The sequence below is a fragment of the Neolamprologus brichardi genome, chromosome 4 (assembly GCF_056152115.1).
Source record: "Neolamprologus brichardi isolate AB-2024 chromosome 4, ASM5615211v1, whole genome shotgun sequence".
NCBI lineage: Eukaryota > Metazoa > Chordata > Actinopteri > Cichliformes > Cichlidae > Neolamprologus > Neolamprologus brichardi.
This window is the reverse complement of record NC_142107.1, coordinates 10,496,273-10,523,270: the sequence shown is the minus strand read 5'-3', so window position 1 is coordinate 10,523,270 and position 26,998 is coordinate 10,496,273. Positions and strand designations below refer to the sequence as shown.

The following is a 26,998-nucleotide window of genomic DNA, read 5'->3' as shown; positions in this document are numbered from 1 at the left end:
CAGACATAACAATACAGGGTTGCTTTGTTGCTTTCTTGTTAAAAGAGATAGTTTGAAACTTTATTTTTGTTTTCATTTTGTATGTTTTTGATGACAAAACTAGAATTTATAGGTTCTGTTCCTCTAATAGTCTCTCACAGTGGTTTTCGAGTAAACATGCTTCACTGTCCTCCACCATATTTATTGCTAATCCTTGTTTGTTTTTTTTTCATCATTTCACAGAAAATATTTGTGATGCCAAACATGGATGATGTGTGGCTACCCATAATGCACTCTGCCATGGATACGCGTTCAAATGCCAACTTGTTTACTGTGACAAATGATGCCTTGAAGGATCCAGAACCTGAATCTGATGTCTCTGACATGTGAAGGCACGCTGCTCGAGGTGTTCAATGACAAGCTTTTTATCGCCATGTCCCCGCCCCGTCTCAGAGATCACAGCTCCAGCAGTGGGCTCGGTCGGCTCCCTGGTATTTTTACCAGTACTCCAGTCCTGCTGTCGCACCGGTCCATGAAGTCTGTGCTTCAAAACGATCTGAAATCTACTCATATCTGGCTACTAAAAGCAAACAGAAGAGAACAGTGACTCACAGACTGCCGACCATTCACACAGTTTTAGTGTGACATCAAATATTATGATTCACTCTGATGAAATTACTTTTTTGGGGGACATGGTTAAAGTGTGTGTGTGTGTGTGTGTGTGTGTGTGTGTATGTGTGTGTGTTTGCGTGTGTATCATGGTGGATTGACAAATAGCCATCCGATCCAACCAGAGGAACCATAATACCTGTGATGTACAGCTGCCCCAAACGTGATAGTTGTACAGTGTAAACCTTTTATGTGACGTTTCTAATTGACTGGTTTATTGTTACTATAACTCTTTGAGAACTCCTGAGGCCACTAAATGAAGATTGTGTATATCTGAGCGAGCAAACACCTGACAGAATATTCCTTTAAATTCGCAGGCGATTACGCCCAAAACCCCAGCATCTGTGATTACATGTTTCACAGGGATGTCGAGACACATTTATCAACCACTCACACTGCTGCCTGTGCCGGCTGCCTGGCACCTATATGCAAACCAATCAACGGCTCTGTCTATAAAAGACACCAGGCCTGTTTAGAATAAAGGACTGTCATTATGCTTTTTACCTGTGTCATAGGACTTACAGAGGAGTCGTGTGAATTGAAGTACATCTGCAAACGCAGCAGCAAAACATTGCCTAGGTCTATTGAATGTATACATAGGAATGCAGCTCTTTAGCTGTGCAATGGAATAGCTCATTCACTGAAAACGTGCTTCTAAGCAACATGTTTCAAGCGCTCTTTTTGTGTTATATTCAGTCGACAAAAAGTAATAATTTTCTATTTTTTATTGCCAAAGCAATCTTTCAGTGTGGTTTAAAGAAAGAAACCAGAGGGTTGTGTATGAGGTAAACAGAAATTCAGAAGACGGAGAAAAATAATCTGCAGGGAGTGATTTTAATGAGCAGGAGACTGAAACACTTTTCGTTTAAATGGAAACACATAAACTCAGAAATGTGTAGTTTAAAGAGCGGGGACATCCACTCTTGCTGTTTTATTTTAAATCAATAACATACTGGATATTAGCCATATTATTTAATGCTCTCAGCAGACATCCAGCTAATGAATGCTCCGTTTCTGTTGAATTATTTATTGATTTCCTTTTTTTAAATGCTGTCTACTGTTGTACACATTAAAGAAAAACATGACATACACTAGAACTACAGGATCTTTGTAATCTGCCAAGACGCCCTGCTTTACAGGTGACTTTTACTTTATATGTCCAGACATGTGTGTTGGCAAGTGTATGAGGCAGAAAGTGCCTTTAAAGTAAATTAAACATTCCTCCATAGTGAGCCGCCGTGTTTCTTGCATCAGTTGAGAATAGGAAAAGGGGGAAAAAAAAGTCTTTGTGCCATTACTGTGTCTGTTAAGACATGCCCATTTTGGTTTTTCACGTCTCGGTGTTGTTTATTTGCACAAGTGATGACAATATCAAACATTGCTGTTGTGTTCAGTGATGTCGCAGAATGTTACGTTTCTGATCATTGTGGATCAATAAAATCTTTTTGCTCGGAAAGAATACGTATGGATTTGATGTTCTGACAGAAGAGATGAGGAATGAGAAGCCGGAGCCAGATTCTCATCAGAAGACGTGCATTTATATGCTGTTTCGCTTCATAAGGTACGCCTGTTCAATCACAAGGCGCCAACTCAGTGAGTTGAGGCGTATCAAGATGAGATGCACCAGAATGGAGAAGAAAAGTGTTTTAACTGACTTGGCATGGTTGTTGATGCCAGATGGGCTGGTATCTACTGGGATTTTCCCGCACAATCATCTATTAAGGTAACAGGGAATGTTCCAAAAGAGAAACTATTCAGTGAAAAATGCTTTACTGATGTGAGAGGAGGGCGGGAAGAATGCTTTGAGTTGATTGGAAGGCAACAGTACTCAAATAACCACTTGTTATGACTAAAGTATGCAGAAGAGCACCCTCTAATTACACGCCAAACAAAGCTTGAAGCAGATGGGCTACTGCAGCAGAAGACCACACAGGGTGCCACTCATGTTAGCTAAGCACAATCCACAGGCTACAACCCACAAAATTAGACAATGCAAGGCTGGACTGGTCTCTGTGTTCCCACTCGTGACCTGGAAACTGATAGCAGTTTGATCTGCTAAGAGTTGTCTCAACCCCCGAAACAAATCTGCGGGGAGAGATGTTGCACAGGTGTCATTTGTGGAAGTGTTTATACACGTGAAGTAGTGGTGGCACATCACTGGATGATATGAAGCCTGCTGAGAGTTGGACTTGAAGATATTCAACAAATGAACTTTATCATTTCCAATTATAAATAAATATAGTGGCTATAACAGCCACTTATGACATGATGCCGCTGTCCCATGTCATAAGTGGCATCTTACTTTTGTTAACCAGTTTTTCCTAGCCCCGTCTGCTCTCATCTGGGGGGAGAGGAATCAAGGACGTGCAGTATGAAAGACACTTCACAATCTAAAAATAGTATGTGTGTGGATGTATATTCACTTGACAAAAATATTCAGTATTTAACCGGCTGCATTTTTAAAAAAAAAAAAACATCTGACTTGTGGTGTCAAATTAAGTGTTAAAGCTAACAGATGTGCTGACACCACAGACGGATGTTAAACTCCGTCACATGGGCAGCTTATGCACTTTGAGAACACTATACCTGAACTTCATCTCGAGTCTGTGTCTTGCTTTAAAAGAGAGACTTGGTGAAATAAAAGCCAAGAAACCCCAGTTATGACAAGACATGACTTGATCTTGCACTGCTCTCGACCTTTGAGTGGCCACGGAAGAGGCCAGCCAGGTTCAGAGGAGTGCCCAGAAATAAGTTAAAATAACAAAAACAACGCTGTTGGTTTGTGGAAAAATGCTTTATTCTTTTTAAAGAGTCAAGATTCAAAGTGTTTATTGTCACGCGTCACAAGAGAAAAGGCATTTCTCTGTGTGCAATGAAATTCTTTCTTTGCTGTCCACCCGCAGATGTCGATTAATATATACAATAGAAATAGAACATAAATACAAATAGTACAAATAACGACAAATAAAATAAAAACAAAGATAAAAAAAAAAAAAAGAACATGTTTATCTGAGACACTGCAACTTCAAGCCTGGGTCCACTTCTTGAGCATCACAGGCTGGTCCCTGAAGAAGAAAACAAATAAGCTCAGTTGTTAACAAGCTGTTTATAAAGATCTTTTTTTGAGGGGGGCAGATCAATGATGTCTTCAAATTTATCTGAAGACTTGTCAGTTACAATTATTTTGGATTACACTCAAATTACTTACTGTGTCATTATCCTGAACATCCATTCACACTGAAGACCCCTGTAGAGAAAATGATTAAAAACAAAAGAAAGCTTAAGTGCATGTGATTGATTGATTACAAATCCTGACCTGTGTTAGTGACTCAACTCAGATTTCAATTCTGACTTCATTTTCAGATCAGAAGTCTAACGCACGAAAACTCATCATCCATGAACCAAAGGGAAAACACATTTTCTGTACTTCATATTTCTGACTTCATACCTCGCTGCTGGCCGTCCTCCATGAGGCTGTATGACACCACCCTGTCCACGTGGTGAAGTGCAGAAAACATCCACTAGAGTAATCACCACCCTATTTCACAGAGACCAAAATACCTGGTTACAGATGGGAACTCAAGGGGGTTGTATTTTTATTTCGTTTTTTTTTTTTTTGAATTTTTAAAATAAATTCTTACCTTCGTTTTCTTTGCTCATGCGGCCTAGTCAAGCCCCGCTGCTCAAACGCGCAGTCATTGCTTTCAGTGCTCTAACTTTACACCTCCCCATCATATAGGCACTGGCAGTCAGCTGCAATAATAATAACTACAACATATACATGAATAAAATTTCATAGCCAAATTAACCACGACCATGCCGCAGTTCGCTTGCCCAACGCTGAAAAGCATGCTTCCCACACTCTTCGCAGACCGCTGTAGAAAATGTCCCCCGGATCTATTTTATACCACATCCGGTGTCCGTATCGCTTTTCTCATTGGCTCACAGACTCTCGACATTTCCCCTCCTCCACTCGTGTGGATATCTATCCCAAAGTCCAACCCCCACGGTTTTCATTTCAGGAAGAAGCACATTTAACGTCGCATCCAGTGCGGCTGGCTCGATGCCTTTAACGTTTCAACATTTACAAAACTATTTATAACACCTGTCTGCGAACCAGAAAGCGGTTTCTATGTAGTCTGCGGCCGCTCGGACCTCCCCAGCTGTCTATCCCGGTTTGAGACCAGAGAATATGGACTGGACAGTGAGCAGTCGGGCCCTGGTGTGGTGCATTTTAGCCCTGCTTTGCTACGCTGGTCTCCCACAAAAGGTAAGAGAGCTAGCTGGTTAAGCTAGCTAAACTTGGAGGACACTGACAGCAAAATTATGGTTTTAAACAAAACGTGGACAGACACTTTTCACTACACGGGTGTCACCGCAGGGAGCTAAAATTGTGTCACTGAAGCCTGTTTGTGTGCTTCGTGTTGCCCCAACATGATAGAAGTGAGCTAACACAGATGTTAGCTACCTGACTGAAAAGCTCTAAAATTGAACTTTACTGGCACCAAGTTTACATTTTCAGCGCTTCAGACCCGCTTCACAAGCGAAAGAAGCAAACATGTTTACATTAACATTTTTGTTAAACATCTGAGTTATTGCGGAAAACGAGAAATTTTGTATTTACATGTTTAGACGTCTTCGTTTGCTTGTTTCAAAAACAGGATTTTAAAGTGTTTTTGTAGCTTGGTGATAAGTTAGTACGCAGTATCTTTTACAAGCATCAGCACACATCCTGTCCCTTCACATCCACATCAGTAGCATCAGTAATCGCTGTAGTATATTTAAGCTGCAGAGGTGACAAACCAGGCACCACAATGTGATGGCTTGAATAAACATTCTCCAAACGCTGGAGACATTGATGAGATATTACAATTGCAAGCTCAGTTCAAGGTAATGAGAGGTGGCTACAGAAAATGTGCTCCCTCTGTTGTTGGTTTTCTTAATCTCGAAGGATAACATTGTGCATAAATTAAGCCATCATGCAGAAACACCTGCACTCAGTAACTGCACGCAAGAGATGGAATATGTATGAACTAGTACGTGTGCTAGTGATGTATTGGTATCAAATTTCTTCTTCTTCTTCTTCTTCTTCTTTGCAAAAGAAATGGTTCTCACAAAAGCTTTGAAAAGCTGTAATTGGATCTGGGCGTTCTTTTAGTTCTGACCAAAACCCCTATGGCGACCCTCCCTATTATCTACCAACACCAATCCCAATCTCACCTATCCTGTATTGCTAACATCCTGTAAATGAGCCAGATCTCATAGTAAAAGGCTGGAGGCAGAGACCCTTCAGTACCCAGATACTAAACCACTTCAGCTAAGCAGGAGATTAAACTAGCTTTATAATTCCCTATCATGTCTCAGGTTACTCTCTTAGCCTGTTAAGATGGTCTGTTGGTGTAGCGAGGGTGACGGATGATAGGCTATCTATAGATTCTGACTAACATGTGTCTGAGTGGTAGATATAAATTGGATATTTTCAGAGAATATATCTCTTTCCTTGTCACTGTTTTTAAGGTCAGCTGATTTATTTATTTTTTCCATTGAGGGAAGGACGTCTCTGACTAAAAGCTTGCTAACTGTTTCAGCAAAACATAATATTTGTTTATAGATGCACTTTTAGTCTTTTCTAATGCCTCACTTTACACTCTGCAGGCTGTGTATAACAACACTATATTTAATACTTTTGTCCTCAGTTGTAGTTTACCCATTGCTCACAAGAACAGCATTTTATTTTCATCCTTATTTTTCCAGTATGGAGACAAGATTAAGGTTTGTTTTTAAAAGAAAATGGATAAAAGGCTGCGATCTTACTCTTGTCTTATCACAGGAGTGGATTGACTCCACTTTGACTGAGCGTGCCTGATCGTGGGCCAACATGTGACATATTTTTTGTTTTGGTTTTTTTTGCTTCCTGCACAAAAGCAAGCTGCAAACACAGCTTATTGCTGCAGACAAGCTAATTGGTAGGACTGGCAGAGGTAATTTAGCAAGAAGTTAATTACCACACGGAGGTAGTTTTTGACTGGTGAACTCTTAATGCCATTCACAAATGTCATTATTCCTCTTCTATTATTATTTATTTTCTAAGATTTTTATTCACAGAACCCTCACCCCTCTTATGTATGTGATCCAAAAGCCCATGCTTCACAGCACAGCTTCTCTCAGGGTTTTTACTTAAGGGGGAAAGAAGCGAAATAATTTTCTGTTATACTTCACTGTCTTTATCAACCCTGCTTTATAAAGTCTTTATTGTTCTTTGGCTCCTTAATGCGCTTCTCTGTAATCACATAATCGCCTGAGAGGTCAGATAATAAAGGAAAATACTTGTGTCTGTTGCTGTAGCCTGTACTCAGACAGCCAAACAGATGACTACATCTGCACACATGTTTTTATAGTCTCTCCATGGTCTGCTGCTCTAAATTATGAGCATGATGACGCTAAAACGAACATGCCATGCTTTCTCTTAATACACCAGGTATTTGAGGTGTGTATCAACCCAAACAGAGAGGTGAAAGAGTTATCAGTATAACTCAGTCTGCTCCTAACCTCGTGTTGCACTGTACTTTGGTTGGCAGAAAGAATATGAGAACAAAAACAAACTATGTTTTAACCCCTGTCTGTTGGTTGGTGATGTACTCCAGCATCTTATCAGACACAGAGGGTTGTGATGCATGTAATGTGCTATCAAAGTGCTTTGTTTACACTCAGCTGGAAAGCTGCCAATTACAGCCAGTCCCGTGTTCAGGTTGGTCTGGCAAGCAACAGGCTGTGAAGCACCGTGACACTTCAGTGACTGCTAACAGGAATACCATAAGCATTGTAGTCTGTGTGCCTTTAAGCCATGCTGGGTCTCATTGCAGAAGGAAAAGAAGATCTTTAGAATAAGCCAAGATTTTGGTTTCACCTCAGTCTTGTAGTATTATGTAACACTCTTGTGCAATAACTTCACATTTCTCTTTTAGAAAAAAGAATGAGGAAATGAGAGGGAGTGCACCAATATTTCACCATTAACTTATACAGCGCTTTATAACTCACATGCTCAATCATGGCTAGCAGCCAGATGCTGTCTAGCAGATGTCCCTGAAGCTGAATACTGTATCCACCAGCTGATGAATATCAGTGTGCGTCCAAGACTAGGAGGCTAGCAGATGTTTGGAGAGTTATTTGTTTGCAAAACCAAGAGCGCTGGTAAAGGTTACAGGGGGCCTAAAACTGGATTAGTTATGGTTTTTCTCATGAGTTCGGCACCCAGTGGGAACTGTCACAGATGCACATTGTTGACACAAATGCTTGTATAGGATAGGTGAGACTACAGCAGGGATTTTGTAGGCAAATGTAGAAGGACACAGTTTCTTTATGTAGATAGTGTGAAACTTTCAGGGTTTGTTTGGCCTTGGTTTCTGCACAGACTATTAAAGCATGCTAGTGTCTTCCCATTTTTTGAGCAGAATGACTCACAGGAAGAAAGAAGTGAGTGTTTTAACATGGTAAAATTTGGAGTTTAACTGTGATTTGGTGCTTTCTCACTAGTGTAGCCTGTATTACGTTTTCTATTCACTCTTAAAAGTGGGGAAATACACTCCTTTGTTTCTCCCCTCTCACTAGCGGTGCTTCTCTGAGAGCCTCTTGTCTGTGCCAGATGGTAATCTTTGTGAAATGTAGAAGTAATTTAATTGAGTGCTGGTACACGAAGACAACACTTGAAACCTGGGTTGAAGAATATTTATGGTAGTCGTCATTAACAGAAAAGTGTTAAGAGTCAAGGTTGATCTGGTGATCCCCCTCTCAGCCTCGAGTCTGTCAGAGCCTGTACTAATCCAAAGCAACCTGACATTCAACCACCCAGAAATTGCACTATGCATTGCTGTGTTGCAACAAAATGTACTATGTAATAGCCTGCTATTGTATCTGACTGCCTTATAGTGCTGACACCACAGCCCATAATCTGCCAGAGTAGCATCTGTTGTTTCCTCTGTATTTCCCAGCTTTGCCAGTCATTTTACAGTATATAACAGTCAGTCCTTCTCTCATTTCTATGTTGCAATAATTTCAGTTAAAGTAAGTCTTGGGTAACATTGTTATTAGCTGTTTAACTGTATTAATAATATTTGAAGCACACGGAAAGCTGAAAACAGTGTCATAATCAAGTAGTGGTTTTAGAGATGTAATTACAGACCAATACAGAGGTGTTAACTGTTAAATAAACTGTTGGATACACTGCTGTTTATATATATTTTTTTAAGCCAAAAGATTGTTTTGAGTGGGCCTGATAGCTTGTCCAGTACCTGTTGCAAGTTTGAGAAAATATCTCATCAAATGATCACGGTAGAAGGACTGATCAGGTTGGGTTTGTGCATTTTTCTGTGGGGAGGCAAGCGCGTCCACTGGAGTTTTTTCCTGCCAGAAACTGAAAGATGCCCACGACTTGGTTATCAAGAGTGGAGTTTCTAGCATTCCTTAGTGGGTGACTGGAGCACTCTTCACCCACAGTGTTGTTAATTCTGGCATAAGCCAAGTCATGGGGCTGGATTGCTTTGCCACTGTTATGGGTTTTGTGGGTTCAGTTGTTTTCCCTGCACAGTCTTTCATTTTACTTTCTCTTTATTTTCTCTTTGTATGTACTGGTTTATCTCCTCCTTGTATACTGGCTATTTCTTTCATGTGCTGAACCCATGTCTGTTCTTGTGCCACATATTTCTGAGTAGGAGAAAAAGGTTGTGAAAGGATTAGGTGCCCGTATAGCTCGTCAGCCTACTAGTCATCTGTGCAGCGGGATGTTGAAGCACTCTTCTGAGTTAATCCATTGCAAAATCTGTTTTCAAGTAGAGTGACAAAAAAAAAAAACCCTGAAGTCAATTTACGATTCCCTTTGTGCTCTTGGAGGCTTGGCTTACCTCTAGCTTTCATTTTATCTGGGATTATGGTATATAACGTTATTTAGAAAAAAAACTCAAAGAAAAGCTGAGCTTCTGCTGCTAGAGGTTATACAGATAAAAATAGCTGCATAGGTGTATGATATCAGGCAGCGATGACCCTCAATGCTGCTGCGGACTCTGACACATCATCAGTGTCAGTGTGACATGCAGCTCTCTCCAGCCACAGCTTTCTGAGTGCACACAGCCCGACCACTTACAGTCACCATCTTTCTCCACCTCCTCAGCCAGTGGGCACTGACCTCTGGTGCTGCATCTTGTAGTGTGCACAATACAGCACTGGGAGATCAGTTCGACAGAAAGACAGGAGTCTGTATGTTTGACATCAGACATTTTGTGTTTTTAAATAGTATTATAAAGTAAGATTCCACCCTAACTGACTCACCAACCCACACACAGCTCTGACTGATAGGTTCTGGCAGTTTTTGTCTGGCTGACGAGCACTTCAGCTTCCACAATCAGTAGACAAGTAGACAAGCTTCAAACCTCATCATTTCTAGACAAATGGTCCGTTTTCATTTCTCATGCAAAGCAGACAAAATGTAGTCTAAAGTCGAGTTGCATACTTTGTGGCAGCATGACAGTAGATTAACTCAGCCAAAGGCCCAGTTTGATAACCTTTTCACTAAGTAACTTTGGCTGTGGTGGTAAAGATTGAATGGCAAGAAAAATGTTTTTATTTATTCTTTTTTTTGTTAAGATATTCTATCATTCTGTCCTTGATGAATTATGAAATCTATGAATTGGTTCTAGAAAAGTGTTGCTGCCACTCTTAAAGACTTGATTGGGCATTAAGAGTAAGATTGCGGTACTGTGTTTGCATTCAAAAACTCATGGCGCATCCTGTGGTAGGCCCAATGCTGATTGGTTAAAAAGTTGGCCGGAACAGAAAAGCCAGCGGCCTTGGGGTTTGTTGTGAATAATGCTACGTTCCGGTTATCTCAGAAGTTGGGAATGACTGCACTCATGGGTTAGTGTATTCCAGAAAGTGTGGGAAAAACAAAAACACGATTTCTTGTAGGCTTTTTTTTTTTTTATCAAGGCAAAGGTATTCAGGTATTGATCACAATACAGTATAATCCTTGTTCTGTTGCGCTGAAACACCACTATAGCCTGGCCAGTGCTCTGTATATGACTTATTTAATGAGTCACAAATACAGAACAGTACTGATTTAAAGTTTTACAGTTTTAAGTTCAGGGTTGCCATGTTGGATTGTTAGCTCAGGGTTTCTGGGGCCTTCTTCGACTTTCCAAGCGGAAAATCAGTTCAGGGGGCTTTCTAGATTCAAACTTTGACTGGGAACTCGGAAATTCAGACTTCAGACTTTTTCTTGGAATGCACCACAACCATAAAAAAAATAATCAAAAACTGCATTAAAAACACAGGCATTGGGTGCAGAGCAAACTTTCTACTATTTGTAACACCTGTTTTCTCTTTAGCTGTTTGTATGTTTTATCTTTGCGACTGGCTGAAGGACCAACAGCACAAACAGTTGTAGCCCACAGACCACATGCTTGTGAAACTGGCCTGCAAAGTTTCCTAGGCTCCACGTGGACCAATGTAAATGCATGAAAAAGCCATAAGGGCTTATCCAGTAACCTTCCCCCTGTCATCCACCCTGTCAGCGTCTTTCTTATTGCGTCTTCTGCTGTATTGATTTGAAGTTCATTGATTTTTATAAGGGTGGCAAACTTCCTGGGGCAAATGACTGCCATGCAAGTTCTAGCAAAGGCTAGTTATTGCAGGGTGATGATGAAAGCATCTTTTTGAAGGTGTAACATTTTCTTCCGTCTGATGCCTTCGTCTTGCAGTGTAAACAATTTCAACATTTTCCTAACGTTTGCTTCAGCTGTCTGTGCAGATAACCAGTGTCTGACTGCAAATGAGATTGCAGTTCTTTCCCAGTGGCTGATTATGATTATTTTATTTATTTATTTTTTTAACTTTGCAAATGTGATGATTTTTATTTGCATCAACCATACATAACTTGTTGTATTAAGAGCTGTTTGTGTTTGTGCTCTTTGTAGGGGCTTTGCAGTGGCAGCACAGTGTCGCTTCCTGAAAGCCTGCTCTTTGTGTCCACCCTGGATGGAAACCTGCATGCTGTTAGCAAGAAATCAGGCTCTATTAAATGGACTCTAAAAGAAGGTAAGAGGAGAGGACTGGAGTCAGGTTTAGGTCTTTGTTTGTGTTTTTCTCTGTTCAGCCCCATTAAAGCCCTGGGTTTTTTGGGTTTTTTTCCAAGCAGCCACAGGAAAAACAATGTATCCTGCTGCTTTTGAAAAAGAATAAAGAAAGTGTCAGAGAGGTGCCTAAGGTTCATTTTATTTATGTCATGTAAGCTGTTTTAGAATACAACAATAAGACGTAAACTTTAAAGAATTTAAAAAGAATGAGCTACAGACAACTATTCTTGTCATTTTGTTTCAGTTTAACTTAAATTTATTTATATAGCGAATCACAACAGCAGTCGCCTCAAGGCGCTTAAATATTGTAGGATAAAAGACTCTGTAATATTGTAGAGCCCCAACAATCAAATGACCACCTTTTATGCCAACACTTGACAACAGTGGGAAGGAAAAAACCCTTTTAGCAGGAAGAAACCACAGGGATAGGCGGCAATCTGCCAGGACTGCTTGAGGGTGGCGGGAGGAAGATGGGACAAAAAACACAATATCCATAAATTGCACACTTCATAGATAATACTTGGCTTTCTTGTTAAACTGGCCTGTTGATTTGCAGTACTCCTTATGTGTTTTCTTTCCTTCTTTTATGAATGCAGGGTTGTGCACTTTGTCAACATATTAACACTAGGATTTAATTGTAACCTAATTGTAATATTAGGCAATATTTAAACCCAATTTATTAAAATGGTGTAATGCTGTCTAGGGCTTATTTATACTGGTAATGACTGTAACCATATGAACAAACTAAAAGCAGTTAAAAGACATCTATACCTATGAATTATATTGTCAGAATAGTTATTGACAGGTGGTGTTTTCTAGGCTTGAATCCTATTTTCAGTCCCTACTTGAAGAGAGTCGTTTGAAAGGCTCCATTATGCATGAAAACTGGTTAATTATTAACTGAGAGAGGGGAAAATATAGCCTGTAATCAAGGTCGGAGTGGGCCGGGGTAAGCAACGTTGCCGTACTGCACATGCACCGTGTGCAGTGATTACCATGTTAATGTAGGAACTGTATCTTTGGGAGTTGTAGTAGATAAGATACACGAAGGGATAATTGGAAAACATTCAAGAGACATAATACGTGAGAAAGTTTCCCTGTTTTCTACATAAATTTCTGATACTTTTCTGACATTTTTAAGGTTGGTAAAAGTAGAGATGTGGGCCTGTAAGTCCGTCTGCTACCCCATTAATAATGAGAGGCAGAAGCTGCCTCCTCCGCATCATCTGTTTTTCTGGAACAACTACTGAATATAAATGTAACCAGTTTTGTTCCAGGCTTTGCACACACCTGTTGTTGTGCGTCTGTCAGGCAACTGTAATCCTGCATAACGAAAAGGAGGCAGGAGTCTTTTATCTAGACCAAGGCAGTACAAGTCAAGCCACATGCTTGCACGTGCACATGTCCCCTTACTGTTTGCTTATTACTCCGTGTTGGCTTTGTAAACATATACTTGTATTAAAGGCGGTCAGGGGGTAACATCCTTGTATGTAGCACAGAAAAATAAATTGTTTTCTCCACACCCTCTGTAACCACATTGAATGAATGTTCGTACTGTTCTTTAGCACCTCCATATAATCTGTGCTTACACCCTGCTATTGTTGACCCCTTTGGGTGCCTCCACCTGGTCCACACCCTGTATGTTCACAGTGTAAGGGAGGTGTGTGTTTAACCTGTTTAAATGGAGGCTTCACATTTTGACTGTTGCGTGTCAAGGAAGCACACTGGTATTTTAGAAGTTGTTGTAGTGGCTGGCCGTATTAGTGTTTTCTCTTTTTTTAAAAGGGATTTTCCCTTCTTTTAGGGAACTGCTTGTTTGTTTGTGTGACATGGTAAGAAAATAAGATGTGATGAGAAAGTAACAGAAATGATGACAGCAGTAATGTTTCTTTGAAAATGAACCATCAATTTCTGTTTTTGTCAGATTAAATGATATGAATGCTTCTGTTTCATGTTCATATGAAACTAATTTTCACCTCTACTAAACAGCTTTCCACCAGATAGGCCAAATGATTGCATTAGTAGTAATACAAAGGGTTTGAAATATTTACTAAACTGGCAGAATTTCAGGTGGGAAATGCCCTGAAAGCTTCTTAATGCCTCTGTTTCCTTAGCAGGGCAGGAGTAAAAAAAAAAAGATTCTGTTTGCAAGATGAGCTGAGGAAATTATCACATTATTTCCAACAAAACAATCACATTTTGTGCCTTAACAGTTGGTCTTTACATGTCTGATTTATTCACTGAAAGCTGTTTGTTGACATGCCTGTTTGCCTTTGATGTTTGCCACGGGGGAATCCATGTTCATTTGGACTGTGTGTCCTCTGCAATTTTAATGTCATCAGTGCTCATGTCATCCTCTTACTCAACCACTCCTGGCAGTGCTTTTCATTGTTGGTTGATATTCTTGTCACTCCTGACTAGCATCTTCTGGTCTCAATTCACAGATCCAGTTCTTCAGGTCCCCACGCATGTAGCAGAGTAAGTATCTTTGTGTTCACATGCATCCTTGTGTATTATGTTTAACTGTCAAAAGTTGATGAATGCAAATAATCGTGGCAATCTGTTGAGCTCATCTTGAGCCATGATCCTGATGCTGTTTTTCTTCTTTGCACCAGGCCGGCCTTTCTGCCTGACCCAAATGATGGCAGCCTGTACTCTCTAGGCGGGAAGAACAACGAAGGCCTCACAGTAAGAGGAAACAAACTTATCACACACTATAATCTCCCCCCTCTTTACTTCTCACTTCTCTGTTCGGGGGAAAAAGTATCTAAAAGTAATACTCTCTCATTTTAACTTGCAGTTGTGGGGATGCATAGATTCCATATATTATTTTAGGATTGCAGATTAATATTGTTTTCTAATGTTCATTCATTTTCCTTAAACAGAAATTACCCTTCACCATCCCGGAGTTGGTCCAAGCTTCTCCCTGTCGCAGTTCTGATGGAATCCTTTACATGGGTAAGGTGCATTCATAAATAAAACGATTAGGACACTTTTGATTAAGCTCAGTGTTTTATTTTCCGTGGCTGTGTGCAGTCCATGTCCTGTGTATCACCTTGTCTAGCTGAGCTGGTGACGTTCTGGCCTCAACAGAATATATCACAGTGGTTTTCTTTTCCACTCAGCCTGCTGTCGTTGCCTCTGCTCTTTTGAATTTGCAACAGTTAGCACAGAAAAGGTAATCTGCTGTGGTTACTATGTGTCATTGTTAAAAGAGAAGCGGCTGCCATTTGCCTCCCCGTGGTCATTATCAGTGAAGTATTTGCTTTCATTTAACTGACACTGCAGCCAGTTTAAGCATATTGGAGCTGATGAGTGTTACAAATTCTCACTACTTAAATTTGTTCATGTATGAATTTTTTGCAAAGTAGATTTTGCAGTTATCAGGGCCAAACAACCGTCCCTCTTTGTCTGCTTTCTGTCAATCAATCAAGCCATTTTTTGTTTTATGGCTTTTGTATTGATCTATAACTAGCAACGGCTGGCATTGCTTCTACACCCTGCATTGACAAAGTAGGCGAGGCAAGGAGTCCATAAGCTGCTTATTGAATTACAGAATGGGTAACACCCATTTCTGTCAATCTTTAAATCCATATTGTTTTCCTTGGCCAGTTTTCTTTACATGAGGCAAATATATGTTAGATGTTTTGCACTCTCTCCTGCTACACCTTTGTTTCCGTGTGACAAAACGAAGAGTAGGAAGTAAAATTGGAAAAGCCTCATGAGAAGGTGCCCTCTTTGAGGATGGACACACACAGTGGTAGTAAAATAAAGCAATAGGGAGAATTAAAATGTCACGATTGGATACATAAAACCCCGCCTATGAATATGTAAATATGAAATGCAACAACAGGTTTGTAGGACATGATTATGAAATCGCTTTTGCAAGGAGCAGTTTGAATGTTGAAATCTTGCTAAGTAATTGCGTTATGTGCTCACACACAGGTAAAAAGCAGGACTTGTGGTATGTGGTGGATCTGTTGACTGGTGAGAAACAGCAAACCCTGACCTCATCCTTTGCTGAGATGTTCTGCCCCTCTTCATCTCTTCTCTATCTGGGACGCACAGGTAAAAAGCAAAACCAACCCAGCAACACGGTTAACTGACACAACGATAGTCTCTGCGGTTCATCCTGTTCAGTTGTTGATTTTAATCAACTAAGTTTATTTGTCTTGCATACTCTGGTAAGCCCAGACGGTTTGCAAACCATTGTTTGCCTCTTACTCATCCAATCTCCAACCTCGCCTGAAAGAGTGCTATCCCCTGATCTGCCCTTGCAGACTTTAATGTCTGGGTTAAACAGGATGTTATGGTCCAGCAGAGGTAGGCAGTTTAGTGCTCGTCTGCCGACAGTGAGCTCTGTTGTGAGATGGGTGCAGTGCGCAAAATATGTAGTACAACCTGTCTGTGGGCCACTCTTTGCTTGTACTGTTGTTGGTCTGTGAGCCAGCAGGGTGAGAAGAGTAAAGTTACAACATAAAAAAAAGCTGATGTGAAACAGTGTTAATAACAATGAAAAAGTGTCACTGTCTATGCTTTTCATGCAGTTCTCCCATTCCTGGTGAGCTCTGCTGTTTCTCCCTGCTCTATTCCACCCCAATCCAAGCTGGAGGAGTGCAAATTAGTACGTCTGGGGGTGTGTGAAAACCTCCTCTCTCCCCTCCATCTTAATTTTATACACAGACGGGCACATTTGCTGGAGCATGAAAGCTTTACCTGTAACTATAACTGCAGACAAGGAACTAGAGTCCTGCAAATCTCATCCACCCATCCATCATCTCCTACTTATCTAGGACTTGGTTGTGGGGGTAGCAACCTAAGCAGAGAAGCCCACACCTCCCTCCCCCCCGTCACCACCTCTAGCTAAACCTGGAGAACATCTAGGCATCTCAGTGTGTGTGATTTTGATAACCGCCATTAATCCTGAACATGGTGTGAGGTCAAAACTTAATTTGTAAACAGAGCATATAAGCTGAATTTTCTTTCTTTGTTTGTTGCAGAAGAAGTTGAACACTGCTTTACACCTTTCTTACTACCTGAAATTGGTTTTAAAAAAGGCTTTTAGTAGGTTACTTAAGAAATCTGTAAAATACTTTAAACTGCATCCCTGTCAAAGGTGGTCATCACAGCAGGTAGCTTAGCATATTTGATTTTTGAATATTTTCTTCCGGATCAAACCAGGCATCTTTTCCTTGTTAAGCAAAAGTGCAAACCACTACACCACAGAGCACTTGGCGAGTTTGTATAAGCACAAAAATGTCTTTCTTTTGTGAACATATCCCTGCTGTTCATTTCTCTGTTAGAGTATACCATCACCATGTATGACACCAAGAGCAGAGAGCTGCGCTGGAATGCCACCTACTCCGACTACGCCTCCACCCTCCCTGACGATGACACCAAATACAGTAAGATCCTTGGAAAGTCTGTGTGTTTTATAGCTTTAGTTTCCGACAGACTGACTATAACATGTCTCCTTTTTTCTTTTTTGTCTTCATCAGAGATGGCTCATTTTGTGTCCAATGGTGACGGCCTTGTGGTGACTGTGGACAGCGAATCTGGAGATGTCCAGTGGGTCCAGAACTATAACTCTCCGGTGGTGGCCATGTATATCTGGCAGCGCGAGGGCCTCCGCAAAGTGGCCCATACTAACGTGGCCGTGGAGACCCTACGTTACCTCACTTTCATGTCTGGAGAGGTCGGCCGCATCACGCAGTGGAAATACCCATTTCCTAAGGAGAAGAAGCCCAAGAACAAATTCATGTAAATTATGCTTTTGTATGCTTCACTGCTAAAGTGGATATTGCATGCTGGTTCCTGGAGGTCAGAATAGTTTCTTTCTGAATATTGTTAGAGCCAGCCAAACTGATTCATTCAGTTTCTGGAAACAAGCATTGGCTAAGAGTTCTCTCAGGCATGTTTCAGCATTTTGTGTGAATCACACTAAGAGGGTGGAATCAAAATATACTTTTATTTATCCAGCCTTTGATTGCGTACTGTTTGAGTCAAGACATGCAATATCTAAGTGGCTGCCAGAAGGCCCGAGGCCTGTACTATGAAGCAATTTAAACATACCCAGAAGTGCAACTGTCCACTAATCAAAGAACTGGGTGTTGGATCTCCAGCTTGCCCTGATTTGTTACCAGCATGTAAATGTGCTTTGTAGTTAAGACTTTTATGGGGCTTTGTTAGACTAAAAGTGTTACATAAATGCAGACCATTTACATCATCATTTGCCAAAAGCAAAATGGCAATCACACAACGGTGGTTATCAACTCTGGAGGTCAACCCAGGTTTTCCAAATCTAGCTGTGAGCACGTCCACATAGCATCAGTGTCGGGGCCAGATAACCTGTTGCAACGGCTGAGCTGAACATTATTCACGAGAAAAACAAATCATCTGAAAAATGAGCAGTTTACAAGTAACTGCCGTATCACTGTGACATCATTAAGACAAAAGTAGATCTGACTTTAATTACAACTGTGTCTTTATGGCCTATGAAATAGTTTCACCCTCATTCTTTCTGCTGCAACCCTGCTGTTGTTAAACTCATGTTAAACATTTAGGGGCAAGTAAAGTAGAAATACAAAAATATAATTCAAATACTGTCTCAAGTACTTTGGTGCATTAACAGGTTGTGTAACGTCTTTACACTGACATAAAGGAGAGTTTCACTGACCCAGCTCACTTAAGATCAAAGTGTTCTGTATGTGGCCTTTGATGTAAAATGAGTTTGACATCCCTGGTTTAGACCATGATGTTCTATTTTCTACTTTTTTTAAAAAAAAAAAAAAAGATAATTAATTGTTTGGCAGTGATTTTACATGCACTGTTCTTTTAGCTTAAACACAACTTGCTCCAGAGCCGGTTAGATCTGCAGAGTAACTAACGTACCAAAGAAACAAGTGACCCGCCTCCAAATCCCTGAAAACCCAGGTTTATACCAGAAGCCTCCTCGCTAACCTAAAGGCCAATTCTGTATTACAAGCCTCTAGTTTCACCTCTTGTTTCGCACTCTTGTATATTTTTACGTCTTGTATCAACACCTGCTGATGAAAAACATTCAACGGGTTTCAGTACCTAGATCCTCTGTGAAAGTTTCGCCTGTATAGAGAGGTGATTTCAGGGAACTTGTTTTTTTATTTTTTGGAAGTGGTTTTAAATTTTTCATGGTGTGTAGATTCTGTTGTTAGGTTGCTTTATTTTGACTCTGCTATTTGTTTTGCAGGGCTACTTTGTATGTGGGCAAATACTCGACCAGTCTGTATGCTTCTCCGTCCTTGGTGCACGATGGAGTTACTGTGGTGGTGAGTGATGGCTGCGTTTCTGTGTTCATTTCAGTAAAACATAAGTTGTGCATGACAGAGCAAAACATCAGTCAACAATCCTAATAGGTGATCTCTCTGTGTCAGGGTTTTTTAATCTGTCTTCATTGTAGTGAGTGATTTTTGGAAGGAATGTTAAAAAGCTTGTGTGGGTACATCATGCCCATGTTTTGTCTTAGCTTGCCTCAGCTCAGGTCATTTTGACTCACAGGCCTTGACTCCGTAACATTACTGTACTCTTGGGCTTACACAAGAAGCACACGAGGAATCTGCTTGATTACTCTGACTCACTTAAATGTTTGTATTTGTGTATGTTTAGCCTCGTGGCAGCACATTCCCCATGCTGGAGGGCCCGGATAGCCAGGAGTCGGAAGAAGACAAGGAGTGTGTCATCACACCCAGCACCAGCGTGAAGTTCAACGCTGCGCTCCGTGAGCGGAACCAGGTCAACTTTATGAGGAACTACCTGCTTCTTATAGGTACTACGCCAATATAGAAACCAGACAGTAATATTAGGTCTAACCTACTAGCTTGTTTTATTTTATTTTCTTGATGCAATCAGGAAGCGGGTATCACACCTTTTGTTTATGTGCTAAGGCGTGTAAGCTGGTGGGTTTTGCACACAGGTTTCACACAGTTCAGGACCTTAAATGATCCCGTGTTCTTTCAGTGAAGATTTTGAGCCGACACTGCCCTCTGCTGGATACATTGTGGACCCACTATAGGCTTTTCTTTGCATTGAAACACAGGCAGAAAATTATAACAGTTGAAATTGGTTTCTAGGTGAATGTTCATAAGTTTCCTAATGATAATGATGACAGTAGTGATATTTTAAAAATGTTCTTTGTTTATCAGGTCATCATGAGACGCCTCCAGAAGCTCACACTAAGATTCTTGAAAAATTCCCCGACAGCTTCCCACGCCATCAAGCTAACGTCATCCCACCAACGACTGACAAGAAAGTAGAGGAGGTTTGTCAGTGTGTCACCCATTAGTTATTTTAAGGTTTTATGCAGAACTTTAATAAATGTACTCTTGCTTTTCTGCCTTTTTCCTAATTTTTGTGTCTCTTTGCCTTCATGTAGAAGGTTAATGACAGTGGTATGGATGATGGGCCCCCTTCAGCTGTCCCTGAGACGTCTATCCAAGAACCTGGGACTGGTGGCCGCGGTGTGCGCCCAGAGGCCCCGGTGGATTCGATGCTTAAAGACATGGCTACCATCATCTTCTCCACATTCCTCCTGGCTGGCTGGGTTGCCTTTGTGATTACATACCCCAAAGTAAGTCAGTTACAGCATTCCATTGAACTGTTGATCATTTAAGATTAACTGTGAGGTTTAAAAAACTGTCATGAAAGAAGTAGGAAGGAAAACCTAAAGTATTTCAAGTTGATTAGCAATAAAGCATTGTATTAGTTTTTAATAAATTATGGTAATACATAATTAATATTTCCCATTTCTAACTAGTTGAAGTGGAGCTACTGTTAAGTGTTTTATATAAAATGAGGTTATAGAATAGAGGAAATGGAGCCTGATCAGTTTGTTTTTTGGGTATGATCACACTTTTTAAAATTAAATTTTAGCTTTTGCATCTCTCAGAACTTCTAAAATTGTGCACTGGCTTTTCAAACATTAATTTCTGAGAAATATTATAGATGATTTTAGAGAATTTGTTAATCTCTAGATTGCTACTAAATTGCTTTTCACCCTGGGTTCAAAACCAGAATGAACAGTTATTGTCACCTAAAATAGTTGCTGGGTGACAACACACATTTACAATTAACTGCTGTGTTCACATCCCTCACAGCTACTAATCAGTTGACATAGAGCGTTAACACATTATTTGTCTTCTAACAGAGTATGCACAAGCAGCAGCAGCTGCAGCACCAGGAGTTCCAGAGACAGATGGAGGAGAGGTTGGAGATGCTGCAGAGGCAGCAGCCTTTTCCACCTGCAGAAGTAGGCATGAGTTTGACTCTAGAGAGCGACTACCTGGAGGTGGCACGCACTCGCTCCGAATGCTCAGACCACAGCAGCCCCAATGTCACCCCTCGTGCCTCCAACCACTCCAACTTGTCTGTGTCTGAGCTGGGGAGCTCAGCCAATGAGCACGAAGATGGAGGTAACGACTGGAAAATTGCAGCCACACTCTTTAGGCTTGTTCAGCACTTTAATGGTTTAATCTAGCTTTCACTGACCAACATTTGTATTATCAGAGGCAGACTCCAGTGTTGTCAGAGTGGGGAACATAACTTTCCATCCCAAAGAGGTCCTGGGACATGGTGCTGAGGGGACTATTGTGTACAAGTAAGTTAACCAGCTAGTGGTTATTCACAGTGGTGGTTTTTTTAAACTGTAAAATGCTGATGACCAATGTTGTATTTTTACCATTTCTCCACTAGGGGTCAGTTTGACAACCGTCCAGTTGCAGTGAAGAGGATTCTCCCAGAGTGCTTCAGCTTTGCAGACCGAGAAGTTCAGCTGCTGAGGGAGTCTGATGAGCATCCAAACGTCATCCGCTACTTCTGCACGGAGCGGGACCGTCAGTTCCAGTACATCGCCATTGAGCTGTGCGCTGCCTCCCTTCAGGAGGTAATCACTGACTTTCTTTGGGAGTATGGAGAAGCTGATTTTAGGTTTCCTTAAAAGTGCCTTACTCCTGTGTCATTTGCATGTAGTTGTCTGAATTTAAGTCTAGCACATGATGGTTTTCATTGTCACTTTCTCACAACAAGTACAATAAAGTACTTCCTATGTTAAAAATAATGTCGCAAAAAGTGTCAACTTTTCACAAAACTCTTATAAGTCTCTGATTGTGCTAATGGCTGTCCTTCATCTCTCTAGTATGTGGAACGAAAGGATTTCAATCGTCATGGACTTGAGCCTGTTATGCTTCTCCAGCAGACCATGTCTGGACTGACCCATCTGCACTCCCTCAACATTGGTATCCATCACTGAATACAAAATAGTGTTCATATTTTCATTATCATTAAGTTTTTTGTGTGCCTAAACAACTTTCTGTCTTTTTCTTTTTGTCCTCGTATTTTTTTCTTCAGTCCACAGAGACCTGAAACCTCACAATATTCTAGTGTCCATGCCCAATGCACACGGTCGGGTCCGCGCCATGATTTCAGACTTCGGCCTGTGTAAGAAGCTCGCAGTGGGCCGCCACAGTTTCAGTAGGAGGTCTGGGGTGCCCGGCACTGAAGGCTGGATCGCTCCAGAGGTCCTCAGCGAGGACTGCAAAGACAACCCGGTGAGTTGGTGGTAATTCTGCAGCTCTGTAATTATTACTGCAAGGTCAACTCTTACTGTTTCTATTGAGGAAATAAAACTTCCAACCGATGCAAGTTTAGCTAATACTTGATATTTGAAGTGGATGCTTTTGAGAGTAAGATGAAAAAAATTTCAAAGGATTGTAGAACCCATTCCAGGATTAATAACAATAATACTAATATATATGTTGCAACAATGCTTTTAAATTGGTGTTAGCCTACATGCTGGATAATTTGTGTAAACAGAAGAAACCTTGTTGATGATGATGATGTTGGTGGTTATGGTTCTGTTTCATTATATACACAGCTGTGACCTCCTCTTTTCTTCCTCTCTGTCCCTTGTAGACCTGTGCAGTTGATATCTTCTCTGCTGGTTGTGTCTTCTACTACGTTGTGTCCCAGGGAAGCCACCCTTTTGGCAAATCACTGCAGAGGCAAGCAAACATCCTACTGGGCTCGTACAGCCTGGACCATCTGCAGAATGACAAACATGGTGAGGATTCAGCTTCTGTTTTGGTAAAAGTAATGCAGGTTAAGTCAGATGATTGTGTTGTTTGAGGACTTTGGGGTTCCTCATTTTAAGGCAAAATAATTTAAACCTCTGAAGATTTTCCCAGTGTGTCCACATAGTCCTCTGAGTCATGGAAAGGTTTCTTTAAACAGCACATCCTGATAGACTTCAGACCCACAGACAAGAACTGGTTCATTCGGACGAGAAAAAAACAAACAGATACAAACTTGACAACATAGCCGAAACATATCACTGAAAGTAAAAAGAAATACACGTTTAAGGAGATTCATATTCAAATTTTGGACAAAACAAAAAGTTAGAAAGAGGAGCAAAAGATGCAATATTTAAACCACATAAGTGTCTTTGAAAAGAGTTGTTGTTGTTGTTGTTTTTTTTGTGTGTGTGTGTGTGTGAGACTTTGTAATAATATGTGTTAAGAGGTGTGGCACATTGTCAGAACTACTATGTTTATGTCTTGCCAGGTGACATTGTAGCCAGAGATCTAATAGAGCAGATGCTGAGCATGGATCCCCACCGGAGGCCTTCGGCTGAAAGCGTTCTTAAGCACCCTTTCTTCTGGAGCCTGGAGAAGGAGCTGCAGTTCTTTCAGGTTACTCTTGTTTTTACCCTACCTGGTAAATTTCACTGCATGCTGTAAAAACGACTCCTCTGACACTGTTCCCGATGTGGTGTAAACCTTGCCAGTATACAGTGGTACTGCAGACTAGTCTGTGTATAGACCCTGAACTTCCTTTAAATGTTCTAAATGGTGTAGTAGAGTATGTTCAGCTTCCCTTTTTAATAATAAGCTTCTGTATAAATTTAAAAACAAGTGTTTTTGATTACTGTGATATTAACTTCTACAATACATTTTTTATTTAAATAATACAATAATATTGTCATTGAGAACAACACTCCAGACTGCCTGCCATATTATATTCACCGGTTGTTTTTTGTTTTTGGTTGTTTTCAGGATGTGAGTGACAGAATAGAAAAGGAACCGCTGGACGGACCAATTGTGAGACAGCTGGAGAGAGGGGGGAGGGCTGTTGTCAAGGGTGACTGGAGGGAGCACATCACAGTGCCACTGCAGACCGGTATGAGACTGACTGTGCACAAACTCCTGAAGCCTCTTTTTGTAAAACGTTCTTCTTGTTTGTTGTGTGAAATTAGACTTGACAGTATCACACGTTACACAGTGACACTTATACTAGTTCACTTTACAGCTTGTTTAAGTGCCTCCCTGTATGTTCAGTTGCATGCAGCATCCTGCTGCAGGAAAACATTTGAGCATGTGGTTAATTAAGCATGCTACTTCCTGTCAACAGCACCATTTGACCCAGTATCACAGCAACAGATTCTCCATGAACTCTGCGCTCATTTTTATTGACATAAAACATTTGGAACAGATATTAATGATTAATGCAGAGATAATGTTGATAACATAAAGGCATCACATTTAATAAAGATGAAATGGTACACATACCTTTTTATATGTTTTTAAATACAAGAGACACTTGGAACCATGCTCAGTTCAAGCTACAGCTTCACTAGTTTCAGGACTTCCTTTGTACTGATTCTGTGTTTAGAATTAATTTTTATGATCAATGCCTGAGCTCTGAGTTTTCCTTGTGTGGCAGATCTGAGGAAGTTTCGCTCCTATAAGGGCGGGTCAGTCAGAGACCTCCTGCGTGCAATGAGAAACAAGGTAAGAATTTATCCTTTATAACAAACAGCTTTGTGCTAAAGTGAGCCTGTTTTGCCACCGTCACATTCATGGCTGACCTTACTTCAACAGAAACACCATTATCGAGAGTTACCCGCTGAGGTCCAGGAGACTCTGGGCTCCATCCCCGATGACTTTGTCTCCTATTTCACCTCCCGCTTTCCCCACCTGCTGATGCACACCTACCTGGCCATGCGGACCTGCGCGCCTGAGAGACCATTCCTGCCTTACTACTGCTCTGCAGAACAGCTTGCTAAGACACAGGCCCAGTTAGCTCACCATGGGCCGCAAAGACATAATGAGCCATGCACTCAACACCTGCCAACACACACATCGCATTCGTCACTGCCGGAGCAGGTGTGTCACACAGCAGCTACTGAATCAGTGCCCTCATCAGCACCGGAGCCCGTATCGTCACATATCCCGGTTCAGACAGTGCAGCCGGCAGAGCCAGAACCGTCCACACAGACTGACTCACACAGTCAAACCTCAGAATCAACTCTCAGGCAAAGAGAATCCAATCAGCCTGAGGTGACCCCACTGACAAATCCTCCTATACTGGACAACAAACCAGTGTGAACTAGACTAGAGCCAGGTGGATCCAGCTCAGATGGGAGCATTGCCTTAAAGTGTGAGGGAGACAAAAGGAAAGGTTGGACTCCTGGTTGTGGCTGTGCTGTGAGTCGGTGAGGACCAGGCCTGCAGCGCCTGGGATTCACCACCAGACGCGGCCGCTGCGTCCTGCATTAAGTGCCTTCTGCTAACCTGCATTAAAATGATCCCCAACACAAGAGTGTCCACGAGCCACCCTGAGAAATCCAGCAGGGTGTTGGATGTTTTATTGTAGCCGAACTGAGTGAAGAAAGCTTTTAATTTTATTACGGCATGTCCAAAAAGGTGTATCTGGTCTCCAGTGTGGGGAAACAGGTCCAGATGTTGTTGAACACTTGGGTAGTTTTATTGTGCAATGTTGTGTACGTCTTGGTGAGCCTGTTCTCTGCACAGATACTGTATGTATATTTTTGTACAGACCAGTTCAGAATTTGGATCATTGATGATAAATTACTTGATGTGGCCGTTGTGCCTTTTTTTTCTTTTTCCCCTTTTTAATATCACTGTGCTGTATGTGTACAGATGTTTTAAAATTGACTATGCTAAATGTGCTTGATTCCAGTTAATGCTGCTGCTAGACTGCTTCTCTTTTGTCAATCAAAACTATTGAGCTGACTCATTAAGAGTGGGCTCCTCCAAAGGGTGTTCAGGGTGACGTCTGGATACAGTGGGGTTTTTGTAATCCTCTTTATAGAGTCAAATTAGGAGTTTGGAAGTCAGGCTGCAAAATGCTTGTGTAATAACTTTTTCAGGGGTGTCAAAGTGAAGTTAATGACTTGCACATTAAATTTTATTGTTTTTATACTGATATTTTGTGTGTTTTGAGTGTGCTGCATGCCACAGTTTTGTAAGGTGTGTCATATTTGTCTACAAACTGTAAGTTTAACAGTTTCACCTGCTGTTGCTTCAGGCAGCTGGTGTTGTCTGACTTAGCAACAGAAACTATTAACTCTGAACCTCCTTTGGCATTATTATCAGCACAAAAACTGTGCGCCAGGAACTTAATGGCATGAGTTTCCATGACTAGCAATAACATGTAGGTGCCCCACGACCTTTGTCCATGTAGTGTATCTCAAAGGTTGGAAACAAAAGCCAGAAGTACCTGATGTTATCTTTCGAAGATGCTTCATGTAGTGTTCAGGGTATGAATGATTTGATGGCCTTAAAGTACAGAAGATGTAAATATTATTTTGGGTTGCTGTGCTTATACTACTACCACTGGAAAGGTTCACCTAATTTTGCCTAATTTCTGAATTAACCATCAGAAATAACACAAGACAAACCTGCAGGTATGACAAAGATATGGGGCCTGCACTACATTTATGATCCTTTAATGTGTAATCATAGACATAGAATCTACCATCAACAAAGGTACAAAGAATTAACTCAAATAGTGAGCTGTCAGTAATTTTCATTAATAGCAAATAGTTTATTTTACCTAATTTAGTGAACCCTGAGTTTAAAAAAAACAACAACAAAAAAAAAAACAGTAAAACATCAAATCATGTACAGTTTTGACACAAATGCAAGTAATTTTTTTCCACAAATGGTCTATTTGTGCTTATGGTATTTTAGCTTTTCCAGTAAAGTTTGCATATTATCATAGTTTTCTATTAACTGGACAAAATGACCAGCTGGCACGGATGCAGAGTAAATGACATTATATAATTAGGACACCTTTTAGCTTTCTGAGCTTTCAGTGTCAGCATTGTACTCATAAAGACCTTCAACATCAACATAATTCAAAATGATCAATTTCCAGTAATGGAATACAATCCCTCT

General features: G+C 40.9%; 2 protein-coding genes and 1 long non-coding RNA gene across 4 annotated transcripts in view; 2 read left to right on the top strand and 1 right to left on the bottom strand.

Moving 5' to 3' along the window:
* tex2 (testis expressed 2) overlaps positions 1-2,107 on the top strand; it is a 31,641-nt gene extending 29,534 nt beyond the window's left edge. For both annotated transcript variants that reach the window (XM_006791487.3, XM_006791488.3), the window contains one exon: positions 223-2,107. In XM_006791487.3, the coding sequence (XP_006791550.1) occupies positions 223-369 (147 nt within the window). In that variant the 3' untranslated portion in view covers positions 370-2,107. The remainder of the gene's footprint in view (positions 1-222) is intronic.
* A 1,300-nt stretch (positions 2,108-3,407) lies between these two features.
* Positions 3,408-4,529, bottom strand: LOC102793165 (uncharacterized). The gene is made up of 4 exons (XR_436904.3): positions 4,290-4,529; positions 4,097-4,186; positions 3,857-3,895; positions 3,408-3,713 (listed from the first exon to the last, which is right to left on the bottom strand). It is a non-coding gene; the product is annotated as an uncharacterized LOC102793165 (long non-coding RNA).
* A 129-nt stretch (positions 4,530-4,658) lies between these two features.
* On the top strand, positions 4,659-25,994 carry ern1 (endoplasmic reticulum to nucleus signaling 1). Its single transcript, XM_006791490.2, has 22 exons — positions 4,659-4,918; positions 11,613-11,733; positions 14,216-14,249; positions 14,387-14,459; positions 14,657-14,729; positions 15,717-15,839; positions 17,075-17,176; positions 17,270-17,531; positions 18,997-19,075; positions 19,413-19,572; positions 19,949-20,064; positions 20,179-20,373; positions 20,950-21,214; positions 21,309-21,399; positions 21,495-21,684; positions 21,937-22,036; positions 22,149-22,348; positions 22,713-22,860; positions 23,361-23,488; positions 23,852-23,975; positions 24,519-24,586; positions 24,677-25,994. Exons 1-22 carry the CDS (start codon positions 4,841-4,843, stop codon positions 25,181-25,183), a joined length of 3,237 nt encoding a protein of 1,078 aa, XP_006791553.1. The 5' UTR covers positions 4,659-4,840; the 3' UTR covers positions 25,184-25,994.
* Positions 25,995-26,998: the final 1,004 nt, after the last annotated feature.